We start from the raw sequence: 26,495 nt of genomic DNA on the forward strand, positions 1-26,495 counted from the left end.
GGTTTCTGATACATAGATTTCACAGAGATGATTGCAGGCTTCGGGAACTATTTTTGCCTTTTAAACTGAAGTATTTCAGGTTTTCTCTAATTAACCACTTGCAGAGTACATCACAGGCTTAGTGCCTACTCACCAGCCACATTTCTCATAAACAGATCTGTTACCACACTAAAATGAGGGCAAGAGGCCTTCTGCATTAATAGTTTATGAAGATAGCTAAATTACAGCTGACCATACAGTATTCTGGCTATGATCTTCTCTTATGCCTCTCTCTGGACTCTCTTTTTCTGGGGGGACAAAGCCTCTTGAAGCGATGACACCTTCTCCTGGATGATAACAGTTTAGACTGGTTGGTGTGGGACAGCAACATTTTGAAAAATAGCTGTAGGAAGTGCTTAGGCAACCTTCCTTATACGAAGCCCCAGCTAATTAAAAAAGAAACTTGGGCTTTCTTTTCCCCTTAAGGTGACAGAATTTTACAGCTAAAGAAACAAGACCAAAAAACACAGGAAGCAGAGCAGCTGTTACCAGGCAGCAGTTCAAAGGGGAGGAAAATGAAAAGCCTCTGATATATCCTCATGAAACTGCCCTGGAAGAAGGTCTTCACACAGTTACCCACTTTTTTCCTAGTCCTTTTTCACCTGGTCAGTGTTGCTGAATGTTATTCATAAGATTCTAACTTCTTGGAGCAAGGTGCTGTCACCATTTTATCTTATACAGTGGCCAGCCCAAATTGTTTCTTAAAAACAAATGGTAAAACTGCTGCATTTCCTTCCTGTTTCTTTCCCTCCACTCCTTCTCCCCTCCTCTCTTCATTCCTCTGCACCTCCTGACATTTTTTCACTTTCTGGATCCCAAGTTCTCATTCACCTCATTCTCTTGCTAATAATTTCTGCCCAGGTGCAGCCATAAGGCAAAACAATGGTGCAATACAAAAGGAAAGCTGTCAGGTAGACAAAAGTAGCATCAAAAAAGCAGTAGAAAAGGAGAAATTCTGTATCACTGATTGACAAAACCCTATGGCAGGCCATATGCATGCATTTACCATTCTAAAGAAGTAATCATGCTTGCTGAAAGTGTTAGAAGGAAACTCAGACTTTGAAGGAATGAGAATTATTGTAATGCTCAGATGATGACTTGTATTATTTCAGCTAAACATGGCAGAGAACTGATGGACAGGTATTCCATAGACACTGGCCTTTTCTTCACAGAATAGCTGTTTTCCTGTGTGTCATTTTATGTTTTGCATAATACCACATGAACCTCATTACTGCAGTTTGGAAGGTTTTGCACATTCACAGAAAGCAGCACAGGGAGAAGAGGAATAGTTTGATGCAATTTTCACATTGGCCCAGTGGATAATCAGAAGAGCTCTTCTATTATAAACACATGCAGAAAACAAACCATTATAAATCCTACCTACAACCCAGGGCCAATAAAAAAAAACAAACCTAAAACTCCAACAATACAGGCTTCTGACAGAGTCATTGTTAACAGCTTAATAGCAGCTAGAAGGCAAGATCTGGTCTTATGTCAGGAGTACAAGGCACACAGCAGTTTGAAAGAAGGATAAATACGTAGTTATAGAAATTATATCTTCCTGAAATGATAAAAAACAAATAGAATAAATGACTGCCTACCTTGGAGAGCTTGGAGTGTACGAGTCTGTACAACAATACAGAGTTGCAGGACCAGCTGTGGTGCACTTTCCAGAAATGTGGCTAGCAAATGCAGCATACTCACATCTGCATACTCATACACCATTTTCCAATAAAACCTCCATCTGTCATTCTCTCCACTCTGTCGACTCCGGATGCCCAAGTATATTGTGTGGAAATACCTAGAAATAAAAGAGAGACATTATAGAAATGCAGAATGAGACTTTACAGGTAACACTTCTGCTTGAAAATTGCCAACATTTTTTCAATGTACTTAAAAATAATGAACATTTATTTAAAAGAATTATTGTATTGCAATGATAATAGTTGATAATGAGAGTAAACTACATTGAAGACAGTTTCCTTCATAAAAAACACTTAAAAAGCTTAGCATTGTCTTATTAAATAGTATTTAAGAACTCAGTTTTCTGAACTGAAATATTAAAGGCATGTGTTGATCATGTGGCCTCCCTCAGGTGTTTCAAATAATGGGTGAAAAAGGCTGATTCTGCAATGGTGTCTTCAAAAAACTCTTCTCTGAGCAGCTCTATGTGGACTTGGAAGACCACCTGCACTGCAAGCCAGGGGTGGTCTTAGCCTGAGGCTCTACTATGGCTGAGCTCATTGTCCTGTTTTTCCACCTAATGCATTGAATATCATGTTTCAGATACTGCCAAATATATAGTGCTTTTTCTCATAGTTTATTTTAGGAGGAGAGGAGATGTAGCTGTGAGTTCCTATTTTAGGAGGAGCGGAGATGTGATTGTGGGTTCCCTTGGTGATTAGAAATGACTCACTACGATAGCTCTCATGTAGCAGCAGCAGGGAGAAGAAGCAGAAGCCAGGAGCCCAACAGGCTGCTGCTGCTGGCAGTAGTAACCAGCAGTTGAGAGAAGTAATGGTCAGAAAACACGTCAGCTCTGATGGCCTGTGCAAGACTAGGGGGAGACAAACAGCGTTCAGCAAATTAAATAGATTTCAGTGGGTGCAGGAACAATGTGTGGTTTTAGAAAACATGGTATGTCTTCTGATGGCCAAGCTACCCATCTGCTGTGATTCTTTTCATGACCTTTGAAGAGCTTGAAGTGGTGTCCGATGACACACTTGCGCTACAGCACAACAACTGCTCTGGGTGGCTGTTGATCTGCTCTGTTATTCTGATCTGCTGTCTGTTATTCTGTGTCAGAAATTTTAGGCTCCCACCAGGCTCCTACAATTTAAGTTCAAAACTAGTTAAGGCTGGCTGAAAAAAAGGCTCACATAATGAAAAATTCTGAAGATTAAGATATTGTCTTGTGTCAGGATGTCCTGCATCCTAACATGATGCCCTGTTGAGGTACTAACTGATGTGAATCTCTTTTTCTTCATGTTTTTCAGATCCTTGTCCTGAAAGCATTTCTTTCTGATCTTTTTGACATGATATCAAGCACCTTTTTTTCCTAGTGAAATTATGTTTTCTAATAAGAATATTTGTAGCAAATTTTAACCACTAGCAATATATAATCATAGAATGGTCAGGGTTGGAAAGGACCTTAAGATCACTTACTTCCACCCCCTCTGCCATTGAACTGGTTAAGATCTAATGTTTCAGTATTTATCCTCCTTTTCACAATTTCTTGTCTTAAAATGCTCTTTATAACTGGTGGAGCATGGTGAATTGTGTAATCTCTTTTTATATAGGCTGCATGCAACCTTTCATCCCTCTTTTGTTTAGCTGTAACTGCAGGTATCTTCTGCTTCTGAGAACATATTTGACCTCTGACTGGCAAACAGCTCAAGACTCACTTGTCCCCTTGAAGAATAACTGTTGTGCTTTTACCCACAGAACCCTTGTACCCAATGCACATGCCACCACAGAGCAACGGCTTTACTCAGAAATATGCATCAAAAAAACCCCAGGGAGTAGCAAAGAGAAACAGCTGAGAGGCCAGATCTGAGACTGCAGCATTTCTCTTGACAATGCACATCATAGCAATATAAAAGGAAAACACATTAAATTCACATTTAAATTAAAATCACACCAGGTGGCTTTGAATTTTATGAAAGTCCCACGTGGGAGTGAAGCAGCAATGAAGCACTCGGAGGCGAGACCACAGAGGTAACAGTAAACAAGACAGCAGCCCTACCTCTCATGCAAAACACTGAGCAGTTCTAAATGGGTCAGAATATGATGGGATAACAGGGGCTTTCCAGTGTCCTCAGGGTTACTGAAGTGAAATGGCATGCTGCCCAGATATCAAAGAAGTCACTGAGCTGGAAAGGCAACTTTTGCAGTGCAGTTCTGCTAATGGGGTCCATTGGACCCTCAGGTTCTTAGTCACAATCAGTTTAATTGTTCCTAGACCTCTCATTAGAGTTCTGCAGCACAACAGGGACAGGTAGGACTTCTGCAGTTTGGGGTTTGGGTGGGGTTGGTTTGGGTGGGGTTGGTTTGGCCTGCCTCACATGTCCTCTCAAGGAGCATACCTGGGAATACTGCACATAGCGCAAGCACAAAAGCATCTTCAGCATCCTCCTTTCAAGATATCACTAACCCCTGCTATAAATACCTAAAGTAGCTTTGGCTGCCTAGGATTGTGCCAGAAGGCTCTAGCTCTGCCAGTGGAGCCATCTGCAACTTGAGTTCTACAGCATTTGTGCAAAAAATACTTTTCCTATTGCTGTGCCAGGCAAGGTCCCCTGGGGTTCTTTACCTGCTCTGCAGAGTGGTTGTGCATGGCAAATATGTTGTGATTAATGAACCCATATGGAAATATTTCCTCTCCCATTGCACTTTATCGTGAAACAGTGGCAGTGAGTTATTGGGGACAAGGGAATCATTGCTCTTTGCCTACTCATCTCTCTGCAGTTTAGACACAAGAGGCAGAGGAGGAAGATACTTTCTCTTTTAATGCACTGGGGACCAAATTTCAGGGTACAGTGAGTGGTATTTCTTTCTGTCCTATCAATTTTGGCCAAATTAATTGCAGGTTGAAATGAGCATTTACACACATAATTAATGTCACTGATTTATAGGCACAATCAGGTGATTAGACAGCTAAACATTCTCATTTACATCCACAATTAATTGCACCAGCAATTGATGTTAGGTGTGCAAATTAGCAGTTATTAAAATAGAAAGATGGTCTCGTAAAAAGCTTCATATATCAAAGACACCTTTTCCCCAGTAATATAGAATTAAAAAAAGAAAAAAAAAAAAAAAAGGAGAAAGTGCCTTTCTTAAAAGGAGAAAGTGCTTTTCTTGTTGTGGTTTCCAAATATAGCTTAACACTGCAGTAATGACACATTCCCTTTTATATATATATATGCATTATGTAATTTCATCTTAGACACCCTCACTGGAGTCCTATTGTTAGCATATGCTATACAGACACATTCAGAGGTAGTTCCTGCCCTAAAGAGATTTTATATTTTGGTCTTCTGGTATCATTTGGGTGGAAACTCACATTTTTCTGTGACTCTAGGTTGAGACTCTTGTGTACAGATATTCCAGAAAGATATAGAAGAAATAATAACAGCTCTGCATTGGAAAATATCTTAGGTTCACTGTAAGGCAAACTGATGCCAATGAAGCTGAAATACCAGATGCGTATGTTATTGTCTTGGTTGTGACTGCATCCAGAGGCCTCACCTACAGTCTTCTAGAGGTGCTTTACAAATATACAGAAACTGACTATCCATTTCCCCAGAAAGTATTTAATTGGGATCAAAAGAAATGACAAGGAGTGAAGAAGTCAGAACACCAAAAGAGAGGAAAAAAAAGAGGAATGGGAAGTATGGTAACACTACTGCCATCTAGTAATGCCACTACTTCATCTAATAAATCAAGAGAGTTCATTAATGTTTCTGATTTCACTAGAAAAGTAAAAAAAAAATAGAAAAGTCAACCCCCCCAAAAATCCATAATTTCATAGCTCTTATGTTTGTGGAGAAAAGCTTAGAAGTAACTGAGTTTCCAAAGATTTTAAAGTTAGAACTGTGAAATGCACTATGAAAAAAGCAATATAAAATCTTATTAATGTAAAATTGCTCCTCTTATTTTTTTCTAAAGAGAGACCATTACTTGGGTTGTCAATGCTGATATAAACAAGCTTACTATTCAGAATGACATCAATGGAGTAGGAAGCAATTATATTGCTGATAATCAGATGGCAACATAGGTATCACGATTTGAGGCTTAAGGTCTTTTCTGCCCTCTGGAGGAAGTGGAGAATGCTTCAGCATGTAATTATTTTATTTCAGTACATTATATAGCACAGTATAAAGACAACTGAGCATGCATAACCCCAAAGGATATGGATCTGAGACAAGATGACTAGTGACATTCTTTTTCTGTTATACTAATGAGAGAAGGCAGTAAAGTAAGAAACAAACAGAAAAGCAAGCTAGTCCTTGCACTGCCCACAGGTGTTGAAGATGCAAGTCAAATAGAAGCAAAAAGTTACCTGTATTTGTAGCTCTTGAAAAAAAAGTATTTCTGGTTCTCAGGAAAAAGATACTAATTCTGATGAGACAGTGGCTCTCCAGGGTTTCCAAAGTGAAGAATTCTCATTTTGCTTCAGGTTTACATACAATCTTGAGGATGGTCAGCACAGACTGATACCTACATTTGAAATATTTCTAGTGACACTTCAATTGCATAATTAAAGCACGCCCAATTGTGCATTTAATTGAGATGTGGTAGTGTAATTATATGATAATACCAAATATTTATAGGACTGCTTTCCAAGTTTAAAATGCTTTACAAACATTAATTGATTAACTGGGATGAATGTAAATGATCTCAGAAGGTTCATTCCCCGGGAACTGGCAGCTGACCAACCTAATACCTGCCTGAAGGATCAAGGTATAGTATAGCTTTTACTTAGCAGACTCAAATCCAGGTGAGATTTCATAAACTCATGGTGGGATAAGTTTTCCTTTTCTTATGTGCAGAAAAATCTCACTCTTTTCTCCCTTATCCTTAGAAATGTGATATTCTGTCCTAAATCTGTGGATAAAAAACTCTTCCCCAGCTCCTAAATACAACCTTACTATCCACTCTTTTATAAAAGGCCTTTGGTGAATACGCTGGTATCACTAAAACTGAAAAGGCTTTTGGCACTGACTTAACAGAGCTTGGGATTTTACCCAGTTCACTTTATAGTAGCTGGGTGTCACTTATGCTCATTACTTCTCTCTATGAAATGCTTTGCAGACGCTATTCTTTTTAGTACAGACAGCTGGGGCTAATGATAAGTGGAACAGAGAAACCAAATCCTGATTACTGGTGGACATGTTGTTCCCATGTGAGTGAGACTGAACTGTTCTTGCTGCATATAGTTTGGCTCAGTCAACATCTTTCAGGCTTCTGAGCCCCTCTGGGCTTCGATCCCAAAGTCTGCCATTTGCCCTTATTTCTTTTCTTCCAGCCCCATAATTTATTTCAAATCTTTAGCTAAAAATTGAGATTGTGGAGATTAGGAAGAGTTATGTTCAATCGTTTTTCATTTAGACAGCGTGCCCAAGTATGTGCATATGCAAGCTCAGGGCCATATGCAAGTCCAGTCTAACTATGGCTTAAGCACTTCTTGCTAAAGATTTTCACCTTAATGAAATCATTCATCTGACGGTAATATACACAGCTCTAGAAAAAAAATCTTCAGTTTAGGAGTGTCAAAGAACTACATTGCTACCATGTGCTTTGTCTAAAAAGTCTTTAGAATGATACATATGAATGAGAAACCATTTTCATTCTTTGTAGAAATGAAAATGTTCTGATTTAATGCCTCATGTAGTCCATGTTTATTACAATTGCCTAAATCACACAGAATCACAGAATCTTAGAATGGCTTGGGTTGGAAGGGACCTTAAAGATCATTCAATTCCAACCCCCCTGCCATGTGTAGGGACACCTCCTACTAAACCAGACTGCTCAAAGTCTCACCCAGCCTGACCTTGAACACTGCCAGGGATGCGGCATGCACAACTTCTATGGGCAACCTATTCCAGTGTCTCACCACTTTCATAGGAAATAAGTTCTTCCTTTAATCTATATCTCCCTTCTTTCAGTTTAAAGCCATTCCCCCTTGTCCCATCACTACATGTCCTTGTAAAAGTCAGTAGAAGTCATTTGCTTATGTCACATAATCTACTGAAACATTTGCAAGAAGAACAAAAGTCATTAACGGCTAGTTGTAGCAGTCCTAGACATTTATTCTGATGTCTAATTTACCCCTGTATCAAACAGTACATTAAACAATCTAGTAATACCATAAACAGTTGCTCTTTCTGTGTCTCAGGTGCGAAGAATAAAAATCAGTACTGCAGAGCTAAAAACCAGTAGAATAAACAGCAATTCAGATAAGTGGTATTTTCTTCTGTTGCTTAGCTACCAGAGAAAACTTAAACTGTATTTGTATCTCAACAGTATTTGCTGTGTTAAAAAACAACAGATTGTTCTATTTTGCTTCTTGTGTGTCTTGCTATTAGGTGTGCTGGAATACTCAGAAAACTCAAAGTTTCTTTAGCAGGAATACTTCTTTCCTCTTCAGTACATGCTAAAGTTTACTCTTTCTGTTCTGAAGAAATGCACAAATCCCTTCAGTTTTAATGCCTTTTCCTAGGAAGGAACAAGCAGCCAACTTTTAATTTTCTAATCAAATTATTTTTTTATGAGAGTATTGAGGTTTAATGTGCAAAAGGAAACTGAAATACATTCTGTAGCACAGCAGTGACCAAAGCTTGTCCAACCAAGCATGGTTCTTGCAATTTACCAGCAGCCAAAAGTCTGGGCTTAATTTACTTTAAATTATGGGTGCAACATCCTCATCTGTGTCACTGGGATGAGATCTATGTGAATACAGATCCCACTGGGGAATATTTCATCATAAGAGACGTTAGAAGACTTATTTCCAGAATATACCTCCATTACAAGGTAAAAAACAAAACCCAACTTGTATTTAGTTTTCCCTTGCAGTATTTAAGTTATCAGAGAAATATCTTCTTTACTTCCTTTAATACAAAGCAAGCCACTTTATGAGCATAAACAAAATAATTACATCTGTTTCATTATACCTATAAAGCATTCCCCAGCATCTTCCATGACTGGGCGATCCTTCCCAAACAGCCAGAAGTTGTATTACAGAGCATTTTATGGTCATCTAAATTTTTAAGGCTTCTGAATTTAGCTACTATCTAGATTTCCCTGATGTAACCAGTCATCCCCAGGACTTTCCTTCCTTTCCTGACATGGCCAAACCACAGACCTCCAGTATGTGAACCACTGGTGTAGGGAGAAGGTAGGACCAGGTTGGACTAGGTATAGGTTTAATGAGGAGAAAATAGGGTGATCTAAAGAAATCCTTGATGCCCCCTGCTCTCCTACCAGCCCCTCTCACCTGCAGGTTACGTCTGCTTGGCCCCACTGCTCAGGCTACAGTGGGATTCAACACTGTGTGAGGCAAAGGCCCCCTCCAGGAAACAAATCTCTCTTGCCATGTGCTGCCACGTCACACAGAAGTACCCCTGCAAGTTTCCCATTTAGTTCAATCATTTCCCTTTTTCTATTTTCAAAACTGGGGTATTCCCAGTATGCGTTTGCCTCTCAGGGCTCTCCGTCAGCCCGGTGGCATCCCGATCAGCCTGTGACTCCCCATACTTCCAGGCTGCCCCTGTCATGTCTGTGGTACTCATCCTCATGTCAGCTTTCTCCTCTGTAGTGTTAGTGCTCCAGGGCAGATAGAGCTTGGTGACTGTGGATCCGTCGGGTGGGCAGCTGATGGTGTCATGGCAGGGACAGGGATGGCTTAACCTTGTCATGGGTCATACAGTCATTGGCTGCTGCTCCTCAGGATGCTGTCCCGATACTTAATCATGAGTAAACATTAGTGCATTTTTGTCCTGTCACCTTTGGGCTAGAATTAAAAAGGAGAATGAAGAAGTGACATGAAAAAAATACATATATTCATAGTGTGCTGCAGCTGTCTGTAGCTTTGTATCTCAGAGTATCTTCACCAGGCATTGCCAGTGGTGCTGCATGACAGCTGCCCTTCCTGTTTCAATCAGGGGACAAGGCCATTTAGACATGTTCAGCAGAAGAACCAGAAAGTTTTATTACACTCTCATTTCCTGTATGGCACTGCACACCTCTATGTTCTTTAACCTCAGCCACTGCTTCATCAAAAGTTGATGAAATCACTTTGGGCCTCAGAAACCCCTTGGTTTCCACCTGTGGGAAGCACTGGAGTTTCTTGGGTATCATCAAGACTGCAGCCCTGGAAATGATGCCCACATGAGACCAGTTCTCTGAGGGCAAGCAGCTTCCCAAGAAGGCAGAGATCTGCTCTGTGTTCTCTGAGAAGCTGAAGGCCTTCCCATTGTATCGGAAAGGTACATATGGGCTTCCTGAAGCAGCACTCAACTGAAACTGTTAGGTAAACATAGCTTTATTGATAAATGCCAGGGCACTCCAAAAAGCTGAATTAAAATCCTGATTCACAGTCTGCTATGTGGCTGTCCTCTTTCAGTTTCCTTCCTGCAGCCTTACACACTTTTGAGCATGCCAAAGTGGAAGGCTGCCTCTGTCCTGTGGAACAAGAGTTGAGATCCCCAAGCCAATAGCGGATTACACTGAATTTTTTTCTCTTCTTCTCCTCCCTTCCTCCCGATGTCATATTTTCATTTGCTTCTAAGCCTGTCTGAGGGTTAGTCCTCCCAGAGCACCCTGGGAACTGAATCCTCTGCGTCTCAGTCTGAAGATATCAAGAAGAATCAGGGAGCAAAAAAGTACAGAATCCCCCATGGAGCTTCGGGCATTCCCTGGAAAGCCAATTAGTCATGGCCAAGTCATGCAGCTGTTACAGTAATATAATTATTATTATGGGCATCCTCATTTCACCTGCCCTTGGGGCAGTAGCAGGAGCTGAATTGTTTCCCTGTTCCTTCCTAGGAACAGCTATGACAGAATTATGATGGTAGTCCTTGGAAATGGTCTCCCTTGCGACACTGGTGAGAAGGATACACCTATCTACCAATACCAAGTGTATTTGACTAAACTTGAAGTAAGCACCACCTGCAAAGAAGTGGGCACAGCTGGAGAGCAGTGCCTCTGGCTTCTTCTCAGCTTGGGTACCAGCTGTATTTCCCAGCGCTCTGGAGAAGTAGATGGGCAGCATCCCATCCCCCTCATAAGGATAAAACCAGGATTAGGCATCAAGAGCCCTTTTCCTACCTTACCACATACTAGTTTCCACAGGAGCAAAGTGTACAACAGCACACTCTGAAAACGAGTGTCTCATGGCTGGAGACCTTGCAGTTTGGAGACAGGCTCTTCTCCTGGGTACCAGTGTTTATTATTCATGCTGCACACAGGGAGATGCTCAGGCCCTTCTAGGGGAGCTGAGAATCTCCCAGCATCCGTCAGACCATTTCCAGAGGGACATGTGCTATTTATCGAGCTGAACAGTCCACAAGGGAGGGTTCAACATGGAGAAGGAACACTAGAGCAGCTAGCAGCATAAATAACCTTGAGCATTCCTGTACCAGTTCATGGCTACCTTTGTTTGGGAACCCTTCATAGGTGAGCTCTCAAACTCGTGGCAAAACTCACCATCTGGAAGAGGGAATACCTTCACACCATTATTCACATTGCTTTCTCTGATGTCTTTGACAAATTAAGCATATTAACCTGCCTGCAGAATAAGCAGCTTGCCAGTGTCAACTTCCACAGAACAAGAACAGGCAATTGTGATTTCCATGGTCCAGGAAAGTAAAAAAAAAATGCATTTTAAACCAGAGAAGATGCCTGCACAAGTAAAGAAAAGCAACAGTAGTACAAATACTAGAGAATGAGTATAGCTAGGGTAGAGGCTATGTTCTATCCCCACAGACAAAATCTAATGTGTTTCCCTCCATATGCACATCTTTCTTTAATGCCACCAGAGTGTGCCAGGATGAATCTGGGTTGTGTCACTCTGGGGGCTTAGCACGTAATCTCACACTGTGAAACAGCAGGAGCAAGCTGCCTCTACTAACCAGTAAAAATGAACTATTGCCAACCTTCTCCTTCCTTCCTCCAAAAAATCTTCCAAATTGCTTATAAGAGGTTTTATAGGACCTGCCTGCTCTTTCTGGCTCAGAGAAAACACACAACTGAGAATTCTGTTTGGAAATATCTATGCTGTAAATAACTTTTTATTCATCCTATTTATATAGCAGTCTATGCTTCAGCTTTTTCTTCTGAAGTACTCGGGAAAAGCTATTAGCAAATCCTCTGATATAAAACTCCTAATAAGCTGAATGCTCATTGTTTGGTTGGAGCAATCTACAAGCACTCAGGAAGCTATGTGGGATTAGTCACTCATTAAGATATGGACAGACAGTGCTCGTGTGATCTTTATGTGATATTCAAATGGCTGTCAGTGTTATTTACCAGGAATTCAGGCTAACTTCCTGTTGGTGCTTATAAGTGGTCCTGACTAATGGAGAATGTGCTTTAAATAATGCCTACTTAATGAATTTTATGTAAGATCCAATTCAAAACCAAAGTTTCTAGCTAATGGTATTAGGAGGGCTGAACAGTGTCTCACAAAGAAATGGTCCTGTATAACAAGCTGAACATGGCACCATGCACTGTATCTGCGTGTTTTGCAAATGTAGCATTCAGAAATCTTTGGAATAAAATTTCTGGCTTGGGTTTTGCCTAGGGGAAAAGCTTTAGGGCAAATGATAACATTTTAATTTCAGCCCTTCGTCAATTCCCATAGGCTAAATCCAAGGGCCGTCAGTGAGAAAAAGATGCTGAGGAATCTAGTGAGAATTTTGCCAACTTACAGATCTCCCAGTTTGCCCCTTATCAATGTATTATAGAAAAAGATGAAGGAATATAAGAGGTGACATGATGGCAGCAACACACAAACCAAAGGAGAAAATAACATGAGCTAGCAAGACAGCAATTAGGCTTAAGACTTGAAAGCAAACTGTGGTCATTACAGATCTACATTTTTAGTCTAACTGGAATTCTCAATTCCAATATAAGCTCCATCTTAAAATATAGCTCAAAACCCAAGAAGCACTGAAGGATAGTAAAACACCTATGAGAAAAATGCTTCAAGGAATAGCTCATATCAAGGGACATGAATTTATAACAAAGCTTGAGACTGACTGTGAATTCAACAGCCATTTTTTTGTGGAGTTTTTCAGAATATAAGGCAGAGATAACACAGCCATGCAACAAGAATGAAGAAAAAGATTCCCTGGACAAACAGGAAAAAAGAGACCTGACCACATCAGTGTCTTTTATACTGTATTTCAAGGACAATCAAAGGGTAAATGAACACAAAGGCCATTGAAAGAGATAGCACAAAATAGTCACGGATGTCAGAGCCTTATACACGTATTACATGTTACCTATTAGCTCAGAAAAGATTCATTTATATGCACCAGCGGCAACTATAAAAAGTCTATTTAAGGACAAAAATGACTTTAGAAAACTCTGGATGATCCATATGAGTTAGCCTACATAGGCAGCTGCCTCCATTTAATTGAAAATATGAATTTTAAATGGTTGATTTAAGTGGTTAAAATCTTGACTTATAAATGGCTTGCTTTGGTTTAGGATTGATTAAGAGATGATTTAAGGTAAACTGAAATAAGCCAGTAGCTCTGAATTACTCTTTACACAGAGGCTTGAAAAAAATTAGCTAAGGTTTGGCCTCTGAGCATCTTTTAATATTTTTAGTTGGGCATAAGATCAGTAAAGTTTTGCACACAAAACACAATCATATTTGCATATAGATACATATTTATAAGTTTCCCATTCTCGCAGTTAAGGCATCTTATTCCAAAAGAGAAGGATATAACATCTGACAGAAGGCTTGTAAAACTTGGGAGAACAGACTGTTGAAATCACAGAATGGTTTGGGTTAGAGCACCTTAAAGATCACATGGTTCCAACCCCCTTGGGCAGGGACAACTTCTACTAGACCAGGTTGCTCAAAGACCTGTTCAACCTGGCCTTGAACTCTTCCAGGGATGGGGCAGCCACAACTTGTCTGGGCAAACTGTGCTGGTGTCTCTCATAGTGGAGAAATGCCACAAATACAACTAAACAAATACAAAATCTGTGTACATGAAGTTCCAAACTGTCATATGTATACGTATAAACCAAGAGCAACACTTTAAGTATCAAGTCTGAGTTCACTGTCACCTGAAAGTCAGTATAATTAAGAGCCTGATGTAGCATAGGAGTGCTATCAAGACGGTGAAACTGGACAGGAGTTTGCCAGGAGTCACAGGGCAATCTGCTCCTCACCAGGGTGAGAGGGGAAGTGACAGAGCTGGAAGGCTCATTTGGGACTTTTAGAGAGAACTTGCTCCCCACATGACATCCAGAACTATTCCTTTGCATCTGGGCAGGAAATATTCCCCTTTGCTGGTTTTCCTAAACACACTGAAAGTTAAAAGAGCTCCAAAGGGTATCTCCAAACACTGCTTTCACTGTGGTATGTCCACTGACACTGGCAAACTTTGGGTTATCTGCTTCACCCTTCCATTACGATGTTAATCACAGAATCATAGAACGGCTGAGGCTGGAGGGGGCCTCTAGTCCAATCCACCTGGTCCAGCAGGGCCACCATTTAAAGCCATTTGCTCAGGGCCAGGTCCAGACAGGTTTTGAGTATCTCCAAGGACAGAGACTCAACAACCTCCCTGAACAACCTGTGCCAGTGCTTGGTTACTGTTACAGTCAAAGAGCATTATTTCCTGATGTTCACAGGGAACCTCTAGTGTTTTGTGCCCGTCACCTCTAGTCCTGTCACTGAGCACCACTGAAAAGAGTCAGGCTCTGCCCCCTTTGCACCCTTCTTTCAGGTTTATAAGATCACCGCTGAGCCATCTAGCAATTCTAGCATCTGTATAATGAGCAGATAGCTCTTTAACTACCCATTCCTGCCACTGAAAATCCCTCAGACACATGGCAGGTGCCAGAGCTGGAATTCCTTGTTCAAACTGACACCCCATCTCCAAAATGCCACCTGCTACAAGTCTGATTCTTGGCCTAGACTTTACAGATTATGACTTCTCCAAGGAATATGTGATACCTGTCTTCCTAGTTCATTGCATAGTGAATAAAAATGGTCTAAAAATCCAAAGTGCAACTGAAGTTAAACATTATGCTAATTATACTACTGTTAATAATATCTATAAGGCTGTTTGGAATTATTTGCTTAAAATAAAAATAATTTCTATTAATTCAGACAGCAAATTGCATGAAATTCCTTTAACCTTTGGAAACCATTAAGAAATTCAGTATTTTTGGCTAATTGTGGTGGCAATTTATGGGACCTGAATGACTTTCATGTTAGCTAGGTAAAATACTAGTCTCCATGACATTCGCTTCCTCTGTGGATACCAATCACTCAAGTGCAGAACTGGGGTTTCCTGTGTGTGCGGCAGCTCTGACTTTAAGTGAGTATGTAAGGTGAAGATGGACAGGGAGGTAAGTAAGCCTGATAAAGAAGGTAATAAAATCTATGAACTGCTCTTCTCAGTTTTGAAGACACAATTAAGAACTTGCTTTATCTGCTGTTATATCTGAGACCAGAAGGTAAAAAAACTTGTAGAAAAAAAAATTTTTTTTTTTTTTTTCCTGTGGAGAATATTGTAATGAGAAGCTTTCCCTTTCTAGACCTACCAGGTTCCTTCTAGCAGCAATCTGCTTGCTGCTGGTTCCCAGGCCACACATATGCCCTTGTTTTCCAGAGGAAATTAGAGAATATAACTCAGAAGATTGCTTCTGTACAGAAATGTGCACATAAAGGAGGAGTAAAGAAAACATAAAGGTATATACTGAACAGGTCCTCCTGGGTGAAGCAAAGAAAATGAGGGGCTAGTGATAGGTTAAGTCTGTAGAAGACTATGCAGGTGGCTTCCCCACACACACAGCTATGTGTCTTATGTGTCCCTTGTCACTTGCACCATATTCCTGGAATTTTCAGCCTTCCAAGCTCTGCTGGGAAATAAATTGTTTAGGTCTAGTTGGGATTACTAAAGCTAGCTCTACCAAAGACCTGTGTATTAGTGTTCAAAGATGCATATCATTTCTTACAGCTAGAGGCAGCCATTTAGATTTGGCAGATGTTATTTTATTTGTTCAGGCTGAAAGGTCACTATAATTCTGCCGGCTTTACTTTCTGTATTTAAAATGTCACCCCAAACAGGTAGCTAAGGTTACGCATTTGCTTCCTACATGTCTTTTTACCATTTTCCATGGCAGAGAAGGTCTTTTATGTCCTAGGAATCCTAATTAAGTTTGAGAACTGGTCTTTGAAAAAAAAAAAATAAAAAAAACACTCGAAGGAAGTGAAGCACCTTTTAAAAATGATTGTCTCGGTTCCAAGGGTGTTCAATTTCATTGTTTTTCTAAGGGCTTTGACATGTTTGCTTCTGGCAGCATTTCTTCACTCTCTCAAAGCATCTCTTCATGCAAGAAGACGATTATAATGATCTGAAAGACTTCCTGCTACTGTCCTCCATTTCTGCGCTTACATTTACTTGTGTCTGCAATTTGCACCTACAGAGATGCACAACAAATTTGACCCTGTGCTTTGAATGCCATTTCAAAAGAAACAATTACAGCCACGGCTATATGGAAGCTTACATTGATCTATCTGTTGATGCCCACCCTCCACAAATCCTGGCTGTGCAAACCCACTCCCTCCCTTATGCCAGCCCCTGAACATGGCTGAATCTGTGCTGAGTTGTTTCAATGCGTCACACAGGTCAAGAACTACCCGTTTTTCTCATTCAGTTTTGGTTAATTTTCTGTCATCTTAGCACGCTGAAATGGCTCCCTGAGGATAACAGAGCACCAGAACCACAGGCAGAGGTGAAAGAACATTAAGCCATGGGCAGACAAAGGCAGGATATCATCCAGCACTTTGAGAGAGTCCAACTGCCATGGCAGGGCAGCTTCTTTTATTGGAAAGACCTTGGTGGCTTCAAGGATGCAGTTTTGCCTTACCACATTTCCCCAGGAAATATTTCGACGTTTTTTACTAATTAGAAACCCCCTACCTTTCACTGACATTTGAAATGTAGGTATCTAAATGCATTTCAACTGGCATGCTGGTCTACTATGGCTAACTATACTCCAGAGGCTCCTGTCTGCTTATTAACTAACTTATACCAGGAATGTAACAATAATAAAGATCTCTCTGTGCATTGCTTAACTCAATGCACTGCAACTTTTTTATTTATTTATTTATTTATTAACTGAAGAGTTAAAGCTCTTGTTTTGTGTTATAAATTACTTTAAAGGAAGAGAAAAACATTCTGGTATGAAGCAATATTTCTGAATTATTTTCTTCATCCATTCTGTTTTTCCATCTTGTCCTTGTCAAGATGAACATGAAAGAAAAAATACCAAAAGAATCTCTACAGAAGAATATTTATTTTCCTTGTAAAATACATTAATGATAAATCCTGTCTCCAAGGACCTTTGATTCTTTCTTCCTTATTGTTGTTCAAGGTCTAAACCAGACTGCAGGCTGCCATGATACACTTGCGAAGCTCTGAAACCCTAGGTCAAGAAAAAGACCATCGCTCTTTTAATTTGCTTTCAAAATTAAGTTTGGAAAAAGTCTGCAGAAAACCCTTTCCTGTGCCAAGGGTTTCCTTTTGCATTGACTATTTAGGTATTTTTTCAAATAGGTTTTTATCTTATTATTTCCTTCCTGAATGCATGGTTTGAACATGCATGTCAATGTGACCTTACAACTTCCTATGGGAAAATTAGCTGCAGAGAGATGGCACACAAATAAAGAGACACTGACAAAAACTCAGTGGATTTTCTGCAAAATACATTTACTGTTTCTTGGCAGTCTATGCCCTCAACTTCCACCTTTGGTTTAGTAGCATATGCTGTGATTTTCTTACCTTGCACTGAGTGGTCCAACCAAATTTCATTATTTGCAAAGTGCACTCCATTCACTAATGTGTTTCTGACAAAACATAGCTCCAGATTACCTTAAGTTAAATGCACATTATAGCTACATCTTCACAGAACACTGAAACATACCACTTCCCAGAAGGCATTGGCAGAGGCCCAACTCTTACTGAAATCACCAGGACTGAGACCTCTAGCTTCCTTTAAATATTGGGTCAGATCAATAACATGGGACAGGCTGAGGATTTATATACAGGCATACGTATATATGCATGGACACATGTCCCATATATAAACACTCACATGCCATACCGTACTATCATACATCTGCTGGACACTCTACAGGAGACTGCGTGCTTGTGACCTAACTTTTTTTCCGTGAAGCAAACCGAGATTAAACAAAACTGTTTGAGGGTAATGAAGACAAAGAACTGAGGCAGGTCTGATAGAAGTTCTCCCAGCTAAATCCATGAAAATGGTAAATCCATGAATTTGAGCCAAAGGCAGAGTAAGCCCCAGGCTTCTTCTCATGCCAGCCCACCTTGTGGGATGCAGTGCCCTCTATGGTCTCCAGCCTTGTGCTTTACTTCCCCGGGCTGAATGGAGTCCATTCCTCATGCTACAATCTGCTCTCAGTCTGCTCCACCTCATTCCCCCACAGGGGTGAATCTGGCATTTAGCATTAAATTGCCATAGCTAAGCTTCAACTTCTTTGTTTAAAAGAAAAGCGGATTAGCAAGAAGTGAGCGTGGCCTTTGCCATTCAAAAAGAAAAGCAAACAAATATGGAAATAAACAGAAAACCAACAAATCAACCACAAAAAAAAAAACAAAACACAACCATCCTGAATGAGCCAGCCTGAATCCCTTCACTTAGCTGGCTTTCAACATTGGGTTTTTTTCACACTTTGGACTTGGGCAAGTGTATCAAGCCAGCCTGGAAGCTGACAAAACAAATTTCAGCACTCTGGGAATCTGGCCTGTGTTTGCAACGGGTGGACCTTAACTAGGCACAGGGAGTGCCAGAAGTCATAAAGACAACTGATCCTCTTGAGACCTCCAAATTAATTTTAATGAACTGAGGAATATGACTAAGCTCCTGTTAAGCTTTTCGCATTTGAAACTGCTGTTTCAAGGCAAAGCTGTGGGGTTTCATCCATCTCTATTTCTTGACTTGATTTGAACTCTATCCTGGTGACAAAGGGAAACACTTCAAGCAGGAGGGAAATGCTCTAAATGATAAGCATCAGGAGTGAGGAAAATTCAGTCCTAATTCTCATTCCATATAACTCTCACAAGCTTGCAGAATTCCTCAAGTGGAGATAGGCTAATGATGTTCTCAGTACAAAAGATAAGACAGAGATCCACAAAAAAAAACCAACTGTGCTCATAAGAGTTGAGTGCAACTCAATTTAAGCACCTACAGTCAAGAGACTGATGAAAATCTTCACTACTCCTCTGGGAACAACCAACCGGTGTTATCTCCAGTTTCATCCATGAGAAACATCGGAATTGCAGCAACACCCAGAGCTGTTACCTCTTCTTCCTTCTTGTTGTGCATGTTCTAAACCAGACTGCAGGCTGTCATAATATGCCTGTGAAGCACTGAAACCCTAGGTCAAGAAAATGACCATCACTCTTTCAATTTGCTTTCAAAATTAAGTTTGAAAAAGTCTGCAGAAAACCCTTTCTTGGCCCAGTTGAACAGCTCAGTATCTCATTCCTGCGCCTGTCCATATGGGATATATCAAAATTTACATGCCCACCACTCCCATATAGACAAAGTCCTGGTTCTAACCTCAGTCGCTCCTGCACACAAAACACCCCTTGGTCCCCCATGCTATTTTTCTGTCCCAAACACACCTAATGATCAAAAGCAGAGTGTGCTCTTACTGCAAACATTTCTTGTGGCCTTCTGGCTAAGTAACTCCTAAGAGAGGTGAGAGTGGGGCTTGAGTCACCACAGGCTGGGAGAACTTGCAGAAAGCCCATGAGCTCTCTGCACAGTGCTCTACCCCTCACACTGTAGGCGATGCAGACTGAAGGAGGTGATCCTGCCCCTCTACTCTGCTCTCGTGAGACCTCACCTGGAGTACTGTGTGCAGTTCTGGTGTCCTCAACATAAGAAGGACATGGAACTGTTGGAACATGTCCAGAGAGGGCCACGAGGATGATCAGGGGACTGGAGCACCTCCCGTATGAAGACAGGCTGAGGAAGTTGGGTCTGTTCAGCCTGGAGAAGAGAAGGCTGTGTGGAGACCTCATGGCAGCCTTCCAGTATCTGAAGGGGGCCTATAGGGATGCTGGGGAGGGACTCTTTGTTAGGGACTGTAGTGATAGGACAAGAGGTAACGGGTTAAAACTTAAACAGGGGAAGTTTAGAGGAGGAAAGGAGGAAATTCTTTACTGTTAGAGTGGTGAGGCACTGGAATGAGTTTCCCAGGGAAGTTGTGAATGCTCCATCCCCAGTGGTGTTCAAGGCCCGGTTGGGCAAAGTGTTCTATGACATGGTTTAGTGTGAGGTGTCCCTGCCCAGGGCAGAGGGTTGGAACTACATGATCTTAAGGGCCTTTTCAACCCTAACTATTCTATGATTCTAAGACAGTTACCAAGAACCAGCAGCTAATTTTCAGCATCCAGTAGGCAACCAAAAGCAGATGAGATTTCAGATACCTCCTCAGTATTTCCTCCTAAGTATTCTCCTGTGTTGAAGGTAACACTAGATAGGCCGTTAACTCTAATGGAAAACAGTAGCTTTTTCTCCTTACACATCTTTCATCCTCTTTATATGGAAATGGTACTGTTCAGTAACATTGTAGGTATATTTGGAGGGTAATTAAATTAGGATGTGCAAAATACTAGCTCCCTGGATGGCAGGTGCTATATAAGTGAAAGAGATTATATTTAAAATGTCATGTTAAGGGATTTTTTTTTTCTTCAAAAGATTACCTCACAGAAATCCTCAATGTGTTTTAAAGTTGAAAATTCATTAACAAGTTGTCAACACCAGCCCCTCCTCTCAAACCCCTCTCTTTCCCTTCCCACTCTTTCCCCAAAACACTAGCTATCTCGAAGCGTCTAGAATGGCAAAGGAAAACCTGGCATTTTTAGAAGAGGAAAATAATCAAAGTAAGCAACAGGAAAGATTTGTTTCTTTTCAGGCTAAAAATGCTTTTCTGTCTCACACATAGAGTTACCTTGTACACAAACACACATACAAACACCCTCGTAGAATGCATATGTACATGCTTAATAGCTAAATTTATGCACACAAGTAAACTTATGGTTTAAATGGAACAAAATATTGTTTCAGTAGCAAAGAAATGACTGGGGACCTTGTTCTTCCATTTTAAACTCTTTTTAAGCCTCATTTTTCTACATGTTCAATTAGTGAGCTAACAGAGCACTGGCAGCTCTTCGAAAATGCCTAGCTGCAAGTAAAGACCCCACCAAGTCAATTTTGACCAGGAAAATAATTGCTTCATAGTAGATACTGGTTATAAATCAAAAATGCATGATTCCTCTTACATTTTGGGAAATAATAGCCACAGAATGGACAATTTCTGTCCCATTTCCATTCAGAAAAAGTCATGCCAATCTCAGGCACTTCCTAATGAAGACTGCTACCCTCCACCTGCATCACATCAGACACTATTTTCTCCCTTGTCTCATCTTGTACATTACAGTTCCCAATGGTTATTAAAAGCATCTTGGCCAGCCATTATTTTAAATTAGCATCCCCCATAAGATGCAATATCCTCCTGAATTCCCCCAAGAACAATTGCAACTGTAATCTGCACTTAATATTGAATTTTCACCAGAGAAATTCATTAGCTATGAAGGGTATAAGACTTCCGTTATGCATGCTTTCATTTCATTCATCCAAAACCATCACAGTCCTTGGCTGCAGCAAACAAATTTGGCCTCTTCCCAATAATCAATAGTTAATGTACATACTGAAAAAAAAGTCCTATGTATTCAAAAAGGGTAAGTTACAGTTGGATGCAGAGTTTGTATCCTGCTTTGGCAACAGCTTATAGGTTAAAAGAAACTATTTGTTATATACATATACACATACCCATTACACTTACAGCCTTGGCAAAATTTGGGAATATGACACAGAACTGACATAAAAGTACATCAAATGGTGTACATCAAATACACCATCTTTGAGATCCCAAATACAAAAGAGCCTGAAAATTAGTCTTTCAAAGCTTAAACTGAGAAGCAGACAATGGTAGATTGACTTGAGCAGTGCAGTATACACAATCTAAATAATTTCTCACTGCATGTGTTAAGTGTAATGAAAACTTGAAAAACGGCTTTTCCCTTTAAAGTTTTTTCCACTAAGGAATGTAGCTACATACAGTATAATTCATAGAATCATAGAATTGTTTAAGTTGGAAAAGACCTTTAAGATCATCAAGTCCAACTATTAACGTAATACAGACAAGTCCATCACTAAACCATGTCCCTAAGTGCCATATCTACATGTCCTTTAAATACCTCCATAGTCCAGAGGAGGGCCACGAGTATGATCAGGGGACTGGAGCACCTCCCATATGAAGACAGGGTGCGAAAGTTGGGGCTGTTCAGCCTGGAGAAGAGAAGGCTGCGTGGAGACCTCATAGCAGCCTTCCAGCATCTGAAGGGGGCCTACAGGGATGCTGGGAAGGAACTCTTCATTAGGGACTGTAGTGATAAGACAAAGGGTAATGGGTTTAAACTTAGGGGAAGTAGAGAGAGATAAGGTCTCCCCTGAGCCTTCTCTACTCCAGAGTAAACAACCACAGTTCTTTCAGCTGTTTCTCATAAGACTTGTATTCTTCATCATCTTTGTTGCCTTTCTCTGGACCTGCTCCAGCAACTCAATGTCTTTCTTGTAGTGGGGGGCCCAAAACTGAACGCAGTATTTGAGGTGTGGCCTCACCAGTGCTGAGTACAGGGAGAGCTATACAGGGAGAAACTCTCAATCCCTCTATTTTTAAAATACAAAAATCCTGTTGTATACCTTTCAAGAATGACTGTGCATTAACAGAACCACTGAAATCAATTATCACCATAATCTAGGACTCTTGATAGTTAAATTACAACATCTGACATAGATGGGGATAGGATGCTTCAACACTTGACATTATGCATTCTGGAGTAAACAGACTCAGAAAATATGTTAAGTTCCCCTGTATATTAAACAGTGCAATTTAAAACTGATTCATTAACTTGGATAGGTAAATCCCCACACTCTTCCACGAATGCAGTACTTTTCTTGCTTTTTAATTACTGTATTAAAACCTTTCTTAAAATCACATGCAATGAAAACACAGGACCAGAAAGAGAAAGGCTTTTCTAAAATGCAATCACTCGTGAAAATTAGAAGACTTCAACTTCATAACTTGTAATATAGAGTAGATTTGTCAGGAGGTTGAAGAAGCTACATCATCACCATTCTTCTTTTTTCTCTTTAGCTTGTGTTTCTCCAGGCCATATAAACCAGACCCAAACTGGGGCTATATCTATAGTTGAGGTGTATTAATGCACTGTATGGCTGATGAATTTCAGAGGTAAGGTAGCCTTTAAACTGAAATCATCAGGAGCTACAGAATCATTTCCTTTAAATAATTTTTGCTCAAGTGCTTTTATTTGAAAATTTTGGATACAAGCATCTATATGCAAAGTAATAGACCAAAAATCTCACTGTCCCACTTTACTATACAAAGATACTAGCAGTTCCACCCATATCAGTGCAATTACACCAGCATTTGACCTACACTTGCATAAAGCAGGGTGAAAGAAGTACATCCTAGATCCAAAACTTCTCTCCTATTTTACAGTTATCTTTATACTCCTGGATTATTTCTCATGAGTACAAGCTTGCTTTCTCCTCTTCTTCATGCTTTCTGTATCACCACGTCCTAAGATGACATTACTAAGCCCAAATTAAATAAAAGTTTCATTTTGGCAATTATTAACTTCCAGGATCTTTATATCTCAATGGGGATCAATCTGTGACCTTTTAATGTATGTATTCCTAGTTTGTAACCACTATTAATATCCTGAATTTTCATTCAAATATGATTACAATTATGTGACTTCCTCATAATGCATCTGATTAGTCTTCCAGTCCACATAAATACCTATTGCTGTCAATAGTCAGATGGATATAAAGAATCTACATGAATCATTGAAAAGACCAACTTCCATTTTGTAGTTTTCAGTTTATAACTGAAATATTTCAGCGATAAAGGCAGTAGATTAAGGGCATTACTGGAATAGTGCTCCCTTGCACTCCTCAACCTCCTCCAAGAAATACAGAGTCAGATGGAAAATTCAGGTAGCAGTAATAAAAATATTGTTTGAACTAGTGTACCTCTATTTTGTTCTGTTATAACCCTGGAGTTTACACACTTCACCTGCAAGCAAAAAAATACAGTAAAGGGATGTGTTTGGCAGCTGCCTTTTCTATTTAAAATGTCAAGTTCATATTTTCAACTATTGCCTTCAATTCTAAGGCAGCATCATAGAATCACAGAATCACAGAACAGTCTGGGTTGGAAGAGACCTCAAAGATCATCAAATTCCTGCCCTGCTGTCATGGGCAGGGACACCTCCCACTAGACCGGGTTGCTCAAAGCCCTGTCTAACCTGCCCTTGAGCACTGCCAAGGATGGGGCACAGTAGTTAAACTATTCTAGCTCATGAGTTAGAAAAATCACATCTTCCATGTTTGATTTACAGGAAGAGCATGAGAAATCTTGCAGGTTTTTCACTTGTCTAAGTCGTGCTTTTCTGTGTGTTCAGATCTTAGTGGTGCCAGCAATTTGCTTTACAATTCAGATTCATAAATTCATTCACCAAGTTCTTTAGTTGACTATACTTTTAGGTACTCTTCCTCAGGAAAAAAAAACAAAAAACAAACAAGTATTTTTACAGATGTTTGGATCATTTTATTAGCTTGCTGGTGTTCTATATTTTATCAGAAGATTCATTTGCCCTGTGTGTTCCAGATAGCTAGAAAACTTGTGTAAGAATTATAACTGAATGAAATTTTGTTAAAATACTGTTTGTTCTGGAATAAGGAATATGGGTATTTCATTTCACTGATGTGCATTTCAGTTTCTTGTTTCATTTCTTTGTATGATACAAATATTTAAACTGCCAGAGTGCCCAGCTGTTGCACACAGAGTATACACCAAGGACAGTCACACTGTCATGCTGGTTAGACTGTCTATTCTGCCTGCCTTGACCAGCATCCAATGACAAACTCTTCCTTCTTCAGAGTAAAGTCCACACATGCAGACAAGTCAGTTTTCTTGACTTCTGCTGAATCTTGAAGGTTGAAGTACTTTGCAAATAAACTTAAGAAGCTTCTGTGGCAGCTAATGAGGACATAATTTGCTAAAACAGTGAAGAACTCGCACACTTGAGCGAGCTGGTATAATTTTCTCTTCCAAAACACATTATTTTGTGCAAGTCTGATGAATTTCAACTGCCACAAATCTTCCGATTAAGTGCTATATTTACCCAGCCAACTGAACCTCATTACTGTGCCCTGTCTCAGTGTGCTAGGGTTTTAGTCTTCATGTCATTGGGCTTTTACTCAGAGTAAAAACAAGCAGACCCAGGCAGTAGGCTTCTGTAGAGCATTTGTGATCATCTTGACACATACTGGAGTGCAATAGGCTCAAGATTATTTTTTTTTCCTGCTCCCTCTTGGACAACACAAGTGGGAGACAAAGACTGAAGATCACCCCTTCAATTGAGTTATTCAGAAAACCTTTGTGAGCAAGTTTTTCAGGGAAGAATATCAAGCCCATATTGTGTGCGTATTTAATTTTTCATATTTCTGGAACAAAAAGGCCCAGTTCTGCTGGGCTTTCTATGACAGATTGTCTGTACAAATATATGAGTTCCATTTTTCTTACATTTGATGATCTCAGCTAAGTTGAAAAAGAAGACAGAGTTTCACTGTATTTTTTCTTTGGGATTAATCTAATACTCAGTTATTCTCCAATCTTGCCACATCTCATTTCAGTTTTAGGTTATTAATGCACATGTGCATCATCAGTCTTTGTACAATGCCCTGGAGAAAGCTGGTAATTAACCTACTTCCATACTGACCATAAGCCACCTATAGCTCATCTTTGCTCCCTTCAGTCAGTTTACAGCCTATAACATTGCTTCATTTTGTGCCTGCCTACCTTGATTACTTTATTTAAATATCTCTGACAAAACCATATCCAGATCATAGTGGTATAGCTGAATTTGTCCTCGGTGCAGTAGCACTGTGACAGCAGAGCTGGTTCCTAAGAAGCCTAGAAAGATTAAATCAGATAATATAAAAGATAAATGAAGTTTCACACAGGTATGTGAAGAGCTTCTTTTTTTTCCTCCTCAGCACACCCTCTCCATGTGTTCCTTGTTGTTTATCCCTCCAATAGTGCTTACCCTCACTCTTACCCAGAGAAACTGCCATTATCTCTCTTCTGACTCCAACCTGGTGCCAAAGGAGTCCTGCACTGTTCTTCCGTGCAGCATCCCCCAGCCGCTGCCTTGTGCTTCACACCCTGCCAGAGGCTGGGAAAAGGAGCAGGAACAGAACTGCAAAACGAGGTGCCTTTTACTGGAACAGATGATCTAGGCTGTCTTTTTATGATAGGCAAAGTCATCTGTTGCTTGAAATGGTCTCCTGCCCTAGACAGCCTCCTACTATGATGAATGCCAGACATGACATCCTGTTAGAGGTTTTTGGCAAAGTCTTTTCAAAATTCTAGATAAAGAACTGGCTGAAAAACACTTTCTTCTATTTTAATAGCAGATTTAAATTCTATGAGATTAGTAAAATCAGATTTTTTTCTTCACGGAAGCCAGACTGATTTGCACCTATTTTATCAACATTAGTTGAATGTTTTA

At 40.2% G+C, this 26,495-nt stretch overlaps 1 protein-coding gene across 1 annotated transcript in view; it reads right to left on the reverse strand.

Annotated features, from left to right (window-relative positions):
- XKR4 (XK related 4) overlaps positions 1 to 26,495 on the reverse strand; it is a 228,466-nt gene that overhangs the window by 86,053 nt on the left and 115,918 nt on the right. Inside the window, exon 2 of the mRNA XM_061448472.1 lies at positions 1,641 to 1,840. Coding sequence (XP_061304456.1) covers positions 1,641 to 1,840 — 200 coding nt within the window. The remainder of the gene's footprint in view (positions 1 to 1,640; positions 1,841 to 26,495) is intronic.

This window comes from Pezoporus flaviventris, unplaced genomic scaffold (assembly GCF_033815535.1).
Source record: "Pezoporus flaviventris isolate CSIRO_AGI_PZ_B2104156 unplaced genomic scaffold, CSIRO_AGI_Pfla_v1 ptg000007l, whole genome shotgun sequence".
NCBI classification, from domain to species: domain Eukaryota; kingdom Metazoa; phylum Chordata; class Aves; order Psittaciformes; family Psittacidae; genus Pezoporus; species Pezoporus flaviventris.